This window comes from Notothenia rossii, assembly GCF_949606895.1.
Source record: "Notothenia rossii genome assembly, chromosome: 8".
NCBI classification, from domain to species: Eukaryota; Metazoa; Chordata; class Actinopteri; order Perciformes; family Nototheniidae; genus Notothenia; species Notothenia rossii.
In genome coordinates this window covers 31,669,299-31,687,085 of record NC_136906.1, presented here as the reverse complement: position 1 = coordinate 31,687,085, position 17,787 = coordinate 31,669,299, and the positions used below count along the sequence as shown (strand labels likewise).

Here is a 17,787-nt window from a genome sequence, read left to right as displayed (position 1 = left end):
AAACAAAAATTTCATACCGAGGTTACTTAAAATAAATGTAGTTTTAGGTTGTTAATGAGCAGTATCTTACGGTACTTTTGGGTAAAGCAAATAATTGGGTTTGAAAACTTGGAAAATGTAAGCTGGATTAATGCAAATTGTTGACTTGAAAGAAAACACATTTTTAATTACATCTGACTTGAATAATTTGTGTTAATATAATTAAAAAACCTTATTTGAGAAAACATAATTAAATTGCGTGTTACCAATTGAAGTAATTCAATTAAGTTGGTTCAACTATTTTCTTTTTTCAGTGTAAGAGGTTTTAAAGAGCAACTTCCAGATTAGAGACACCAGTGAATAAATGTGTAGGAAAATTATGAATACACTAGATTTTCAAAACAATATACAGAAATATACTCTACAGCAGGGGTAGCCAACGCGGTGCCCGCGGGCACTAAGTCGCCTGCAGGGGGGAAATTGGTCGCCCGCGTGCATGTTCTAAAAATAGCACAAGTCACCATGGAGCTCTGTCTAAAAAAATTATTGAATACATTTTTATTTTTAAAATGACAATATTGAATATAAAAGTTTAAAAGCACACATTTTGTATGTACATATGTAAGTGAAATGGAGATTTGGTGCGTGAAATTGAACTCTGACCCCAGATAGGTTCAGAGTTCAACTCCACGCACCAAATCTCCGTTCCACCTTTAGCTGAGACAAGCTAGCATGAGCAGCTACGATCATGGGCCTCATCACTCACACACACACACACACACACACACACACACACACACACACACACACACACACACACACACACACACACACACACACACACACACACACACACACACACACACACACACACACACACACACACACACACACACACAGTAGTGGTGAGGATCTCAGCCTGCCACTGACGTTCAACCAGAAAACATCAGCAGTTAGCTGTTAGCAGTTAGCAAACAGAGATCACAGCTCCTCATATCTTTTCAGAAACTGGACAAAAGTTAAACAAGTACAAACCACAGACTGTCTGTGTCATGGCGAATACAGTCGCTGGTTTATTTATGTCTGTAGGCCGTTGTTATGAGTGTGGAATGAGCATATACAACGTTAGCTTAGCCTGGTCGACCCAATCTCCATTCAGAAAACAAGCATTTAAAAAGGTTTTTCGCCTGCCGTCTTGTCTGCAGACTTGTCAAGCATTAATTTATGGTTTTTACTAACCGGTATCAGTATGTTGTTACTTCGGCATCATTTAGAAACGTGTATTACAATTTAATCACGGTAAAATATGTTCATTTTGTTGTAGTTGTAGCTCCCGAGCCAGCGCGTCTTGTTTGAATGATGCGAGTAAACACCGCTGGCAGCAGCGGTGAAACTCGAGCGATTAGAGCGAAGTCGCGTCCGGTGTGAACGCAGCATTACAACGACCCCTGATAGATCTCGCGAGAATGTGTATAAATATAGATACATTTTCATAACAAAACAATGGGGTTGCTATAGCAATGGTAAATCATTGTTAATAATTATTGTGAGGAATAATTAACATTAACATGTGATCAGACAGTCCTTCACATACAGTAAATTAATATGTATTCTGATTATTATTAATAATAATATTATCAATAAAGGTGAACCGTGCAATTATGTTATTCAGGAAGTTTGTATCAAACAAGTAGCCCTTCGTATTACTCAGTACCCTTGAAGTAGCCCTCGGTGACAAAAAGGTTGGTGACCCCTGCTCTACAGTGACATCTGGCGCCGTTTTAGTAAGACATTTTCACTTCCGCATAAAAAAGCCTCCGAACGTGACCTCCCGCGTGTGACGTAACATGGGGGAGAGCGGCCGGTCTAACGTATGAATAAAATGGATCACAATGCTAGTTTTGACACAGAAGAGGTTGAAAATATATATTTGAATGCATATGATTATAATTATGAGCCTGCTATGCGTCCAAGAGACCAGGAGCAGCCGAGGATTAGAAGAAATAACGGCCATCGGAGAGAAATGGAGCTTTGGTGTGTGGAGAACCAGTGGAGAACAGAGCAGCTGTCTTGGTGAGTGACCGGCGTTAGCTACAGTTAATGTTAGCTAATCTCAGTCACATCACAACATTGTAAAGTTAGCAATCATATATCAGGCTATAACTAAAGTAGTATTGATAATATAGTAACGTTACTGGCAGGACTGTTGATACTGATCCATAACAGAAACTAATGCGCAAGTATCAGCCGTATCTCGCGTTACCTAATGCAACTCCACACTACGGTGCTGTGTACCGGAGGGGACACGCGAGATACGGCTGATACTTGACGATCTGGCGGAGAAAGGTTGTGGAGCCTCCGTTGATATGCCGTTGTAAATGGCTTGATGGAAAGCAGGTGTGTAGTCGGGGAGGGTGCACAGCTGATTGCAGCAGGTGAGTGGAGGTTGAGCCGGGAGCCAGGAGTGACAGCAACCACGCCCACACAAACAACACAGACAGGGGGAAACAAACAAACACAAAGGAGACGGCTGGAGCAGTACAGCCACCACAGCGTTACCTAATGCAACTTCACACTACGTCTTACAGTGCCGTGTACCGGAGGGGAGATAGAGATAGCAGCGAAGGGGGGCAGAGAGATGTAATACGGTTTCCTGCTAAAGCTGTGGAGAGTATGTGCTGCAGGGAGGTGGATGCACAACGCACCCAGGAATAGGGTGACCAGATGTCCGGCTTTGCGCGGGACTGTACAGCATTTTTACGACTTTTGGTGCGTCCCGCAAATTGAGACGATGTCCCGCATATTTCATTTTGATTGGCTAAAACGCTTTTCTAAAATCAGCTTTATCCAATGGCTGTTGAGAAAGCAGGGAAGGCTATCATCACGGGGGTGTGTTTGCTGTCAATCAAACTGTAACACACGGCGGGTGCTGGTCAAGTTTTAACCAATGAGAATAGCTCACTCACACACACTCCGCCGCGGCCCCGCCAAACAACAACAACGAAAGTCAGCCAATAACGCAGGCGACGCAGCAGGTTATGGAAAATGGAGGAAACTGAAACAACAGCTAAGAAGAAAAGAAGATGCACATACAACAAAGACTGGGAAGACACTTACCCGTGGGTGAAGCCAGTGCAGATTTTTTTGCAATCTTTGCAAGAGTAATTTTTCAATTTCACAAGACACAGAGAATGCGATTCTCACAAGAAACGTGTCGCTCAAAAAGAGACATCACACTCTATGGAGACATTCCCACTCAAACCAAAAAATGATGGCCACTCAGACAAGGTAACAGCAGCAGAAATAACAAGTGTTTACCATACAGTGCAACACTCCCAATCATACAGGTCAAATGACTGTGGTAACAAGCTAGCGCCGACCATTTTTCCAGACTCTGAGATAGTAAAGAAAATGTCATGTGGTCGTTGTTGTGTTCTAATATACTCCTGCCAATAGGGGGCGCAGTGTAACCAGAGTATACATACAATGTTGAGAGAAGAAGAGTAAGCCCGGGAGTTGATGCTGTGGCAGTTAAGCATGACGAACAGTAAAGAGTTGAGTACCCGTATCCTCTGTCCCTTGTTTCATTAATTTCTTTCTACTAATACACAACAAATTGGCGACGAGGATGGCCGTGGCTTCTACTCCTTTACCTCCCACCTTTCTTCAGTGTCCGGGAGAACCTACTATGCCATTTGGAACATGGCTAAAAATGTTCGAAAACTATCTGCTAGTGATCGACGTGGAAGGAGCCAAGTGGCCGGATACCCGTATACGTGCAACGCTGCTACACAGCGTCGGAACCGAAGTACAGAGGATATTCTACACATTGACTGAAACGGGAACTACATACAACCATGCCGTGGCTGCACTACGGGCGCATTTCGTGCCGAAGGTAAACGTAATTGCGGAGAGACACAGGTTCCGCCAACGAGCCCAGAGACATGATGAAACAATTGCACAGTACGTCTCTGCGCTACGTGAAATGCTCGTTTTTTGTGAATTTGGAAATGCAGAACAGGATATGCTGCGTGATCAGATCGTGGAAAAAGCCTACAGTGGACGCATACGTGAACGCTTCCTACAGTGGACGCATACGTGAACGCTTGCTGCTAGAAGACAAACTGACACTGGATAAAGCCATTCAGATTGCAAATCAGGTGGAAATGGCGGCGCGCAACATGGCCGAGTTCTCCAACAGTGAAGTGCCTGTGAGAGAGATCAGCGCGCCAAAATGGGAACAAAAACGTCCCGCTGCAAGTAAACAAAGGCAAGGTGAGAGAAAGTCTGAGCAAGCACGAAGATGTTACAGATGTGATTCAGATAAACATATGGCCAATTCCACACAATGCCCTGCTACAAACAAAATATGCAAATCCTGTGGAAAAACTGGGCATTTTGCCAAAGTGTGTCGTTCAGAACAAAAACGTGAAGTGAGGGAGGTCGTTATTCCAGAACTGACTGTTTTATTGCTGAATAATTCTGCCCCAAAAGAGAAGAAAATAATGTGCACTGTAGATTTGGGACTTTCTCCTGCTAACCAGTCATTTGAGATGATAGTAGATACTGGTTCTTCAGTGTCACTGCTGCCGGCTCATGTGTACGAGACCTATTTCAGTCACATACCACTGAAACCTACAAAGGTTCCTCTAGTCACATACTCAAGACAGAGAATCCCAGTACTAGGGAAACTGCATTTACGTGCATTCCATGACGGAAATACTGCCTCAGCTACCCTTTTCATTGTGAAGTCAGGTTCAATACTGCTGGGCCTGGACCTGTTTGAGGCACTGGAAATGGTCATCATGAGAAACAGAGTGGTACTGAAGTCAGAGCACACAGTCAGAGAGATAACAACCCCACCTGCAACTCCTACTACACCGACACCTACTGCATCTGCACCTGTTAATACAGTTTTACCTATGGGCTGTGTTAGGAACGTAGTACACAAAGTAAGAGTGAAAGATGAGGTGAAGCCTGTGCAGCAGAAATTGAGAAGGCTTCCATTCTCAGTCAGAGATGCTGTTTCTGCAGAGTTAAAGCGCCTTCTTGATGCTGACATCATTGAAAAAATAGATGCCTCTCCCTGGGTATCACCGATCGTTGTGACTCAACGAAATAACTCATCTAAAATAAGGATGTGTACAGACCTCAGGGAGCCTAACAAGGCCGTCATAATGGATTGCTACCCCATTCCACACATGGAGGAGCTCTTCTCAGAACTCAGAGGAGCTACCATATTCTCAACCCTCGACCTGGCTAATGCATACTACCAGCTTCCACTGCATGAGGACAGCAGAGATCTGACTGTTTTCATTACTCACAAGGGACTTTTCAGGTACAAGCGAGTTTGCTATGGGCTAGCATCAGCACCCTCAGCATTTCAGAAGATGATGTCCATGGTGCTGAAAGATTTACCTGGAGTGCAGGCATATCTGGATGATATCATCATTTACTCCTCATGCCGTGCTGAGCATGAAACCCGCCTGAAAGCAGTACTGTACCGACTGCAGGAAGCTGGACTAAGTCTCAACACAGATAAATGCAAATTCTACCAGGACAAACTAACGTATCTAGGACACAGCATAAGCAAGGAAGGTCTGCTGCCAAATGATGACCACATTGCAGCTATTCGGGATGCTCCATCACCCAGTGATCCAGTGACTCTCAGGTTTTTTCTTGGCCTAACATCGTGGTACTCCAAGTTCATACAGAACTATGCAACTGTGGTGGAACCAATGAGAGATGTGCTACGCAGAGCTACATTCACATGGACTGATGAGGCACAGAGTAGTTTTCAGCAGGTTAAACTACTCATCACAGACAGTTCATCACTCGCTCTTTTTGACCCGTCACGGCCCACCATAGTGTCTACAGATGCCTCAGACTATGGCATAGGTGGGGTGCTGACACAGATACATCGTGACAACACTGAAAGAACAGTGGCATTTGCTTCGCGCTCTCTTAGTGCTGCAGAGAGAAAGTACTCTGTGGTAGAAAAAGAAGCTTTGGCCTGTGTGTGGGCTGCAGAGCGTTGGAGAACCTACTTGTGGGGAACAAAGTTCACCTTAAGGACTGATCACCAAGCTTTGACCACACTCTTGGCTACAAAAGGCATGGGGAGAGCTGGTATGAGAGTAGCACGCTGGTCGGCCAGGCTACTCTGCTTCAACTATGATATTGTCTACAGACCCGGTGCTCAGAACCATGCAGCAGATTGCCTTTCCCGCCTGCCACTGCCACACGGACAGGACTGCACCTCAGACACGGAACCAGAGATGGTTGCTGCTGTCTCTGCCCTGCTGACTGCTGTTCCCTCGTCTGACTTCACAGATGCCTGCACTTCCTGTCCAGAGTTACGTCAGCTACGCAACTACATGACAGACGGGTGGCCAGCTTCATCCAAAGGCCTGCCTGCTAACATGTTGCCGTACTACCAGGTGAGAAATGAACTTTCTGCACATGAACAACTCATTCTGAGAGGGAGTCACAGGTTAGTTGTTCCAGTAAAGCTACACTCACACATGGTATCCTTAGCACACGAGAGTCACCAAGGCATTGTACGCACAAAACAGAGACTCAGAGACTTGTATTGGTGGCCTAAAATGGATGCACTGGTACAATCGGTTATCGCCGCCTGTGTGTCCTGCCAGATGAATGATAAAACAGCTAAAACTAACCCTGCACCTATGACACCAGTCCCTCTGCCTCAGGGGCCATGGCAAAAGCTTGCCCTTGACATCGTGGGCCCATTTGAGACTGGTCCGGTGGACTGTAAGTTTGCTATTACTATGACTGACTACTATTCAAAATGGCCAGAAGTGTGTTTTGCCCCAATATGCACTACTGCAACAGTGATCACCTTCATGAGATCAGTGTTCAGCCAAAAAGGGAACCCTGTGTCTGTGGTGACAGATAACGGTCCACAATTCACATCCTCAGAACTCGCCTTTTTCCTAGAAGAAAGAGACATCCAACACATCAGGACTACAATCTACCATCCAGAAGGAAATGGAGCGGTGGAGAGGCTAAATAGAGTGCTGAAGGAAAGCATTCTCACGGCACAGAGAGAGAACGCTCCGTGGAAAGCTCACGTTGCTGAGTTTCTTCAGGTCTACAGAGCTACACCTCACGCCACTACAGGGACATCTCCGTTCCAGCTCATGTATGGAAGAAAAATGCGAACCAAACTCTCAATTCTGCCACAGCTTACGGATACTCAGGATCAGGAACTGAGAGACAGAGTGGAAAAGAAACAGTGGCACATGAAAACATATTCTGATGCAAAAAGAAATGCCAAGATTCCCAAAATACATCCGGGAAGCCTGGTGCGTGTGAGAAACCCGCTGCATGTCAAAAAGGGAAAGCCAAAGTTCAGTGAGCCTCTGAAAGTGACCAAGCAGAAAGGACCTCACAGTTACACACTTGATAATGGAAAAACCTGGGATGCTTCACACCTGTCGGTGCTTCCAGAAACATTCACTCCTCCATCAGAAGAAGTGAGGCCTGCTAAGCCAGCTACAGTGCATGGTGCTCAGAGCAGGAACCAGCGAATCAGAAAGCAGCCTGTTTGGATTGAGGACTATGTCACTTAAACTGTGGTTGAATTAATGTTTGAAAATGTTCTGCATATTGTGATATGTGAAGTTATTATCATTACAGATGGTTTCATGGTTACTACGTAAGTGTCTGTTTAAAATGCTAATGTTATGCATGCTGTTCAAGGGGAGAAGTAACTCTTTTTAAGAAGGGAGGAAATGTTGTGTTCTAATATACTCCTGCCAATAGGGGGCGCAGTGTAACCAGAGTATACATACAATGTTGAGAGAAGAAGAGTAAGCCCGGGAGTTGATGCTGTGGCAGTTAAGCATGACGAACAGTAAAGAGTTGAGTACCCGTATCCTCTGTCCCTTGTTTCATTAATTTCTTTCTACTAATACACAACAGTCGTACAAAAGCAGCGTCCATAATAACAGATGTGCTTGCCCCTGCCTCTGTGGAGATTTGTTTGACAGAGTTAAAGACACCAGTGGTTCTAGGTGACAAAATAGCCCACACACTGTGGGGGGGCCCACCTGTTGTTGCTGTGATGGACAAACTAAAGCTATTTTATTTTATGTATTATTATGTTTTTGTTGCCTCCTGGCCAGTTTTGATTCGTATTTATGTTTTTATTTTATCTATAAATTTATGTTGTACCTACTTTTACAGGTAATACACTAGTTGAATTAGGAAGATGCATCTCTAAACACTTGAAGTGAATATTGCCTGCTGCCTTGGTTAGCCTTAGTTTACTTTTCTTTATCAAGATACTAAATTGTTACTGCATTTTGACTTCACTTTCTGTCATTGTTTATTGGATGCTGTTGAATAAACCAAATGAAACAGAATAGAAATAGAGATTTTTTTTCCGGGGTGCTGTTGAGAGGGTGTCCCACATTGTCCCACACAAACATACTCCTTGTCCCACATTTGGTTTGTTGGGACCTGGTCACCCTACCCAGGAACGAACGCTAGCTGCGGTCCTTTTCCCGTGAGGGAAACTGTGGACTCGATGTCCTGACAGGCTGGTATTTGTGCAACATGCACAAACACAATACTGCACCATGATTACAAATTACAAATTCAAATGGTGAAATACAATGTAAAACTACCGAAAAATACCAGCTCACTAAAACACAACCGCAACACAAACACAACCGCTCAACACAATTGCTCAACGGAACTACTAACTAGGGGTGGGCGGATCGATCCCAAAATATCGATACTTCCGATATTACGTTACGTTTCAAAATATCGATACTAGAGCCAATAGGATCGATACTTTTATACTTTTTCCCCCCCATCTCCTCTATTTGTCAATTTCTTCAAAAAACTATGTGCAGACGAACACAAGTAGCCTATATGCTCTTTTCTTCTCTCTCCACTGCTGTCCTCCTCTCCTCGAGGCTCGCGCAGCACGTTCCCTGCCTGAACGCCGATTATCAAGCTGACTGACAGCAGCCGGCAGGGCAGGACAGCAGCAGCCAGCAACTCGCGAGTGCAACACACACACGCGCATGATGGCTGAGAGAAAGAGCACCGTTGTTTGGAGCAATTTCACAACTGGCAATTAAAACTTAGCAAACTGTGATGTGTGCAAGAAGACAGTTTGCTACTCTGGCTACTTTGTATTGTTATTTTTCATGTTTGCACTTTACATTTGCAAAAGTAAAACGTTTATTTGTCTATAAAAACTGTCCTGTCTTTATTCATGAAAATGAATTCAGATTTAGTCTATTTATGATGCTTTCAGCTCTAAAATCGTGTCATGCAGCTCTCCCCTAGGTGAAAGTACATAAGAAGCTTTTCATTTAAAAAAAGTATCGGTATCGATATCGGTATCGGCGATACTGGCCCTGAAATACTTGGTATCGGATCAAATTCAGATTTTGTGGTATCGCCCACCCCTACTACTAACTATTCCCGCGGTCAGAGAGCGGAGATGTGTCCCTTTTGTGATGTAATATGACGCGTTTGACGTATGACCTTAAAAAAAAGCCGTTTCTAAGAGCAGAGCTCAAAATTGCTCCTTTCCCTCTGAATTCCTGCCCTTATGTCTCGTAAAACATATCAAATCCTGCATTCACTTTTTTAATTGTAATTTCAAGCAAGTTTAAGCATAAATGTAGAAAAAAAAAAACCTGCAAGTTTTTCTTTAACATACTTTCCTGCTGACCGTAGACTCATGGTTCGCTTCGTGTGCTTGAGCTCGCTGTGCTGTGATCTTTTCACTGTTCTGCCCTCGCAGTGTGCGGCTATGCAAAGCTAAACAGGTAGCTAACAACTTGAATCCTCCAATAATCACAAGGCTTTGGCTTTTCTTGATGTTTACTGTATGATTCTCATTGTGAAACTAGAAATACAATACAGAAATTAAAACTGCGGTCGCACTTGTGCGCGCAGTGATGGGCGGGCCCTCGCGTCCGTGCGCCTGTCGGGGAGGGCAGCCGGTCGTCCCGGCGTCAAGCAGACGCGCGCGAGTCCTCGGAAATGAGCCGTTTGTCATTTCTCACATTTTCGCGTCCCAGGTCCTCCGGCATCGATCCGGAAACGGATGTTGGCGCGCCGTCTCGAAGGAAAACAAATTTCTCTAAAGGCTCGTCGAGGATCAATATTCGAAGAGGCTGTCTGGAGTTGCCGTAACCGAGGATACACTGATTTAGAGGAGAGAGGAGTCTCTCTGGAGGAGCTATAACCGAGGGTACAACGATGTAGAGGAGAGAGGAGAGTGGAGTCTCTCTGGAGGAGCTATAACCGAGGGATGTGTCCTCCGGAGTCGATTTCAGCCAACAGTGATGTTTAAAAGAGGCGTGACGCATGGCTGGACTTATGTCAACGAAGCACAGCTCTGCAAACTGTTCCCGTTGTGATTATAAGTTATTTGAGATGATAAAATGTGCATCAGACTTTCTGCCCTTTACTGTTTGTTTACTCACTAATTACTCCCCTGGATGTTAGGCTATTTCTTTTTTTAATACAACTGCTTTCATTGTAACACGATGTTTACAGTGAGAACAGCTGCTGAGGTCAGTGCAGAAACAGAACAGTGTGTATAATATATATCGCTCAATAATATATGTAACAGGCAGCCCACATTTCACACTTTATTTTTAGGCTTTAGGAGATATCTACAAATAAACAGTAGGGTTAGGGTTAGGGAGTGTATAGGTGTCTGTTGTAATGAATATCGTTTGAGCGATCAATTATTCCTTCGCAATTTAGCATCACATTGGAAATGGGCTGACCTTGTCCTGGATTGGAATTTTTCCGATCATTCCCCTAGAAGGAGTCCGCAGAAATGTGCTTAAAATGCATGAAAAACGCACATTTTTCCAAATGGCCGACTTTTTAGGGGGCGGGGCTAATGGAAGGCAATTTGAAATATATCCGCAATCATAAGAGCAATGTGTATACAGCGTTTCGTGAATATCGGAATAACTATATCCCAGTAGTTTGGAGTAATTTGTGACATGTAGATCGTCCAAAATTGTGTATTCGCTGTTAGCTTACGACCTCCACGATTGAACTATCAAAAATGTTCTTCTCAATTTAGCATCATATTGGATAGGGGCTGAAGGTGTCTTGGATTGAATTTTTTCCGATCATTCCCCTAGGAGGAGTTGGCAAGAATGTGCTTAAAATGCATGAAAAACGAAAATTGTTTAAAGTGGCCGACTTTGTCGGGGGCGGGGCTAATAAAAGCCAATTTGAAATATGTCCGCAATCATAAGAGAAATTTGTTTACAGCGTTTCGTGAATATTGGAAAAACTATACGCGAGTAGGCCTAGTTTGGAGTAATTTGGAGTAATTTGTGACATGTAAATCGTAAAAAATGGAAAGTTCTCCGTTCGCTTACGAAGTCCTCGTTTAAGCGATCGACTATTCCTTCGCAATTTAGCATCACATTGGATATGGGCTGAACTTGTCCTGCATTGGAATTTTTCCGATCATAGGAGGAGTTCGCAAGAATGTGCTTAAAATGGCTGAAAAACGCACATTTTTTGAAAATAGCCGACTTTCTGGGGGGCGGGGCTAATGGAAGGCAATTTGAAATATGTGTGCAATCATAATATAAATATGTATACAGCGTTTCGTGAATATCGGAATAACTATATCCGAGTAGTTTGGAGTAATTTGCGACATGTAAATCGTCAAAAATTGTGTATTCGCTGTTAGCTAACGACCTCCACGATTGAGCTTTCAAAAATGTTCTTCTCAATTTAGCATGATATTGGATAGGGGCTGAACGTGTCCTCGATTGGAATTTTCCGATCATTCCCCTAGGAGGAGTTCGCAAGAATGTGCTTAAAATGCATGAAAAACGCACATTTTTCTAAATGTCCGACTTCCTGGGGGGCGGGGCTAATGGAATCTATATACAAATATGTCCGCAATTCTATGAGGAATGTCTGTGCCAAAATTTGTGAAGTTCTGAGAAACTATATGTGACTACCACACAATAGGGGGTGCTAGTGGGTGCTTTTTTTGAAAGATTACGGGTTTTTTTTACATTCTCGAAAAGGTCGTGGGCTCTGACGTGTGTCCCAAGTCTTGCGTCCGAAGCTCATTTTATGCTATGGCAATGTTTTTTTAAATGTTTAGGCCAGGCCCACTTTCGGAATTTGTTGCGATCCTTTAAATCTGAGTTTGTAGTCACCCCGAGAGTGTGTGTAAAAAAAAAAAATATATATTAGTCAATCCGCTCTTGAGTTATAAATTGGTAGTGTTTTTGGCGCCCCCTATAGTTCAAAATGAAAATGCTTTGGTGTGCCTATTCCCCAAGACAGTTTGAACCTATCTGCCAAAATATGTGATGTTTGGATACATTGTTGATGAGTTATGAGCATTTATTTCTAAGCCCCGCCTTTTTGCGAGAACGTTTTGATTGACGGCAGCAATATTTATTGTCCTAACATGCTCATTTTCTACGGTAATGTATCTGACCCTTCACCAGTGTTGGGACTAACGCGTTACAAAGTAACGCGTTACTGTAACGCCGTTATTTTTGGCAGTAACTAGTACTCTAACGCGTTATTTTTTAAATTCAGTAACTCAGTTACCGTTACTACATGGTGCGTTACTCCGTTATTTTTTATATATAGTCTCGGCTCCCAGACGTTGGTGAGCGGCGCCAACAGTGAGGCGAACAGAGATGAGAACTGTACTTAAGTACAGTACTTGAGTACATTTACTTAGATACTTCCTGTGTCACATGCGGAGACGCTTTGTGGGCGTGTTTGTGTTTAGTTAGCCTACTAACAATACTATCATGGCGACGGCGGAGCACAAGTTGAGTTTCTCCGCATGGAGATATGCTCACTATTTTACTTTTCTCGAGCATAAAGAAAATAATGTGTTAGTTAAGTGTAAGTTGTGTCTTGGCGGGTCAAAGATCCTATCTACTGCTCAAAACAGCAATTCCAATCTGTTAAAAACATCTGCAAAAACAACATGCTGGGACGAAGCTATTAGTTAAGACCACAGACCCAGAGCCATCCGACGCCACCCCACCTCCACCTCCACCCAAGCAACAGCGGCTGGATTTCAACCGAGGGACTGCTAGTCAGGTGAAAGTGGATAAAGCCATTGCACGGTATGTTGTTGAACACGTGCAGGCTATTTCTACAGTGGAGTCACCCGCTTTCAGGGAGCTAGTAAGCATGATACCATGTCCGGGCGGCACACGGCATATGGGACGCAAAACGTTTTCCAACTACCTGGAGAAAGAATATATCAAAATGGATAGCGAGCTAAAGAAAACATTTGAGGGGCTGGAATACATCTCGACCACCGCAGACATTTGGTCTGTCCACAACAGAAGCTTCCTCAGGATAACATCTCACTGGATAAACCCCACCACTTTACAACGCCAGAAAGCTGCGTTGGCCTGTAAGAGGATAAAGGGTAGGCACACGTACGATCTTATTGCTAGTGAGATTGACCACATTCACTCTTTGTATGGAGTGTCAACAAAAGTTACCTCCACGGTTACTGATAACGGCTCTAACTTTGTGAAAGCCTTTGCCATGTATCAACCAGAATTGCTCTCTGACGACGATAAATTGTCACTTTGAAACATATCTTTGTGTTTGTGTTTGTATAGACCACATTGCTTAGCAGAGTTCAGTGATGCAAATGCATGTCAAGTTGATCAACAGATTGTATTATTCTCCAATGCAATAACAGTACTTAAATGAAGGCTATAAGGGCATTAATGGGAGCTTTTTTTTTTTGGGAGCCCTTTTTTTAAGTAACTAGAACGTTACTTTTCACAGTAACGCATTACTTTTTGGTGTAAGTAATCAGTAAAGTAACTGAGTTACTTTTGAAATGAAGTAACTAGTAATGTAACTAGTTACTGGTGTTCAGTAACTAGCACAACACTGCCCTTCACCGATGCTGTATACGAAGTTTGGTGTTGAAAAACTGAAAATTGAAATTTAAGTGAATATTTAACTGTTTTGAACATTATGCTAATATAGAAGAAAAAAAATGTAGGCGGAGCTTAGGGTTGCAAGAGGATTATTTGTAGAGCAGGTTCACCCGGATAGGTTTGCGAAATTTCAGGTCATTCGGAGTTACGGTGCGACTATGTACATTTATTCCTAAATGGGATTTTGATAGGTGGCGCTAGTGAGCACGTTGCAATATTTTAACCCATTGACTCCAGAATGTTGCAATTTTTACGGGTCCTGGCGTCCGTGCAAATTCATACAACTTTTTAAGCGTCCTAAAGGCCTCAGAAACAGGAAACGCCAGCACTATAATAATAATTCCACCAATAACAATAGGTTTCCTCGCACTTCGTGCTAGGACGCCGTCGGGTCCTAGCACATCCGTGCTCGGGCCCTAATAAAGCATACATTAGTACACATAACCAGTGGTGTAGTCTACGTGATACGCTGGTATACGCCGTATACCCTCTAGAAAATGCCAGTGATTTCCGTATACCCTCTTAAAAATGAGCGATGATACGTAACAACATCATTTTGTGACTGCGCTTTCACGCTTTCGCCCCTTCTGTGTTAATACTTTTGGACGTCTGGGGCTTCCGTCGCCTGTGGCCTGTTGCTAGGCAACAGCAACACACTCTGTTCGGCTCTGACAAACCCCACGTTTCTCTAACGTTATCAGAATTTGATCCGTCCACCATTCAAGTTCGCGGAGCGCTAAACAGGAAGCAAACATGAAACGAAAACAGACGACAATATTGCAATGTTTTCCTAAGTTTTCCCCTATTATCACTACAGAAGAAGAGCCAGGTCAGGCGGCTGTCCTAAAGGTGACAGAGAACGAGCCCGGCGCTACCGCAAATTTACCCGGTAAGTGAAATTAGCATGGTTATCATTAACGTAACTGTAGCTAACTAGCTAACTTGCTAGCTAACTTGATCAATGTTAGTGTGGTGGATCAATGGAAGAGAAAGAGAGCGAGATACTGTGTGTGTGTGTGTGTGTGTGTGTGTGTGTGTGTGTGTGTGTGTGTGTGTGTGTGTGTGTGTGTGTGTGTGTGTGTGTGTGTGTGTGTGTGTGTGTGTGTGTGTGTGTGTGTGTGTGTGTGTGTAGCTTTGTGTGTGTATGTGCAGTCATAAACAGAACACAATGTTTATATTATCTCCTTGTTTCGGACACAGATGAGAGCTCCTAGCCAGCCTTGTGGACTGAAAGTCAGGCTATGGAATTTAAGAACAGACATCCTTGGTTAGAGTGGAGGGACAGAAAGTTAGGTAAATGTCAGCACACATGCAAAGGAAAGCTGATCTAAACAACAGAAATTCATAAAGTCAATGACTATGCAAATGAGAGTTAATTCATGCTCATGTTAAAAGTGCATTTAAAACATTTGCACCATTATATTACTATATGTTAGTTATCAGTAGTTGTCAAATAATTAGCTATTGAAAAAGTGGAACATTTTTCTCCTTTTCATGCATTTGTTAGCCATGATGTAAATATTGTGAGCAGTTTATTAAATACTTTTGAGGAAATCTTGGATCTTTTCTGCAGATGTTATTGGTACAAACTTGTATCATGGTTTTGTTTATTTCCAGGTTGTGCTCTTTGCAGCGCTACAAAATCAACAGGTGTCCTCACAGAACAACGAGTGTCTATGTCTGAGGAGTGGGTGCACTTTAAGATCCAGTCCTCAGATTCAAGCAGATCAACATCTCTGGCCTCTTTGAGAAACAAGATTAGACGACATGAGACGTCCAGAGCACACAAAATAGCCCAGGAGCTCACGGAGAAGGCTGGACAGGATTTAGTGGGACATTTGGTGAGAGCTGTGTAAGAGACTGTGTTTGCAGAAACAGATTCTGTATTCAGAACAGCATACTATCTTGCGAAGATGAACCGACCTTTTACTGACCATGATAGTCTCATTGAGCTTCAGGAGAAAAATGGTGCCAACATGGGCACTAGTCTGCACTCAAGGTACAGTTCCACAAAAATTGTAGAACACATAGCAAAAGAGATGCAGAAAAAAATAGTTCACAGTATTGTGACGTCTTCAAGCAAGTTGTCTGTTCTCATTGACGAGGCTACATCTATCAGCCACAAATCTGCAATGATTGTCAACTTGAAAGCCTCAGTGGATGGAGCTACTCCTGAATTTTTGTTCCTGGAGCTGGTTGAGCTGGAGAGCCAAAGGGCAAAGGATATAGAAGAAGCTCTGCTGAACTGTTTGACACTACAGGCTTCACTGAAGAGTGGCTTCAAAATAACTGGGTCTCATTTGTTTCTGATGGAGCCAGTGTCATGTTAGGCAAGAACTCTGGTGTGGCAACCAGGCTGACAGCAAGGTACCCTAACCTCTTCACATGGCACTGCATGAACCACCGTTTGGAACTGGCTGTATCTGATGCTGTGGATGAAGTTCAGGCAGTCAACCACTTCAAAGTGTTCCTAGAGAAGATCCACAATCTCTACAGTCAGTCCAATAAGAATTCACGAGAGCTTCTGGTAGCAGCACAAGAAGTGGGCTCGCAAGTCCTGAAAATTGTCAGAGTTTTAAGTACGCGATGGGTGGCCAGCAGTTTCCGTTCTGTAAAGGCTGTGTGGACATCATATGAAGCACTCAATAGACACTTTGAAAATGCTGCAGGCGAGCAAACAAGAAGCAGCAAAGAGAGACAAACTTATAGAGGCCTGGCACGTCGAATGCAAAGCAAGGAATTCCTGTGTGACCTCGGACTCATGTTTGATGCACTGTCTGAACTTGTAAACCTGTCTCAGCAACTCCAGGCCCATTCTGTCACACTCTTGAGAGCAGACCATCTTCTAAAGCGCACCATCAGAGTGCTGGCATCATTCAAAGATACCAAAGGAGAGAAATTAGAGGAGGCACTGACTGCACAAGCTTTGGGACATTTAGGATCTGTTCCCTTGGAGTCAAATGCAAAGCTCACACCAATCAATGCAAAACAATTCCTACAAAGTCTGATCAACAACTTGGAGAACCGCCTCTCATTTGATGGTGAAATGCTTCATGATCTCAGTGTTCTGGATACAGGCAACTGGCCATCAACCCCTGGCATACGGCATGGTGAGGCACAAGTGAAACGACTCTGTAGGCGGTTCAATCTTGGTGAAGAGCAAGCAGTTAAGGGTATGAGAGATTTCCTTGAGCACCCAGACAGTGAGCCTGAAAGCTTAAAGCCACTCATACAATGCATGAAGACCATCCCTTGCAGCACTGCTGAGTGTGAAAGGGGCTTCAGTCTCATGAACAATGTATGCACAGACAAGAGATCGACACTGTTGTTGTCAAATGTAAGTCATTTGATGATGATCAGCATCAATGGGCCCCTTGTAACACTTTTTGAGCCAAGGAAGTACGTCACAACATGGCTGAGAAGCCATCGCTCTGCCACGCAAGCAAGGAGGCAATGCACACCTCAGATGCCTGAGTACAAACATATCTGGAAAGCTCTGTAGACTACCAGACTACAGTATGTCTAGAAGTGTTCCATCCTTTTTTCAGGGCTTGTGGACTAACACATTGAACCCAGTATGGACATGTTGAGTGCTTTTTCAACCCTCATTTATTGAGGTGAAGCATATTTGTTAATTGGTTTCTTGTTTGAAGCTAATTTGTCTTGTAGCACTTCAAGGATGTTTGCTGGTTCATTTAAGCTGATACAGTACATAGTTTGACAATGATTTATGGAAGATAATAGGGCTGAACAAGTTTGAATAAATATCTAATACATTGAAAAATATGTTGAAAATGATTATTGTGTGATATTTGTGCAGATCTATGCGAAA

The 17,787-nt window shown here is 43.5% G+C and overlaps 1 protein-coding gene across 4 annotated transcripts; it reads left to right on the top strand.

Moving 5' to 3' along the window:
- The first annotated feature begins 1,952 nt into the window (after nt 1–1,952).
- LOC307016461 (E3 SUMO-protein ligase KIAA1586-like) lies at nt 1,953–17,693 on the top strand. 4 transcript variants are annotated; one of them, XM_079645580.1, is made up of 4 exons: nt 1,953–2,052; nt 14,773–14,844; nt 15,156–15,248; nt 15,573–17,693. In XM_079645580.1, exon 4 carries the CDS (start codon nt 16,279–16,281, stop codon nt 17,455–17,457), a length of 1,179 nt encoding a protein of 392 aa, XP_079501706.1. In that variant the 5' UTR covers nt 1,953–2,052; nt 14,773–14,844; nt 15,156–15,248; nt 15,573–16,278; the 3' UTR covers nt 17,458–17,693. The 4 variants fall into 4 exon arrangements, with proteins under 4 accessions (XP_079501706.1, XP_079501707.1, XP_079501704.1 ...); XM_079645581.1 differs by lacking the exon at nt 15,156–15,248; XM_079645578.1 differs by lacking the exon at nt 1,953–2,052 and having other exon boundaries at nt 14,534–14,844.
- The last annotated feature ends 94 nt before the right edge of the window (nt 17,694–17,787 follow it).

Excerpts from the sequence above, each read along its gene's own strand:
- LOC307016461 (XM_079645581.1), top strand. The coding sequence starts at position 16,279 with ATGTTAGGCAAGAACTCTGGTGTGGCAACCAGGCTGACAGCAAGGTAC.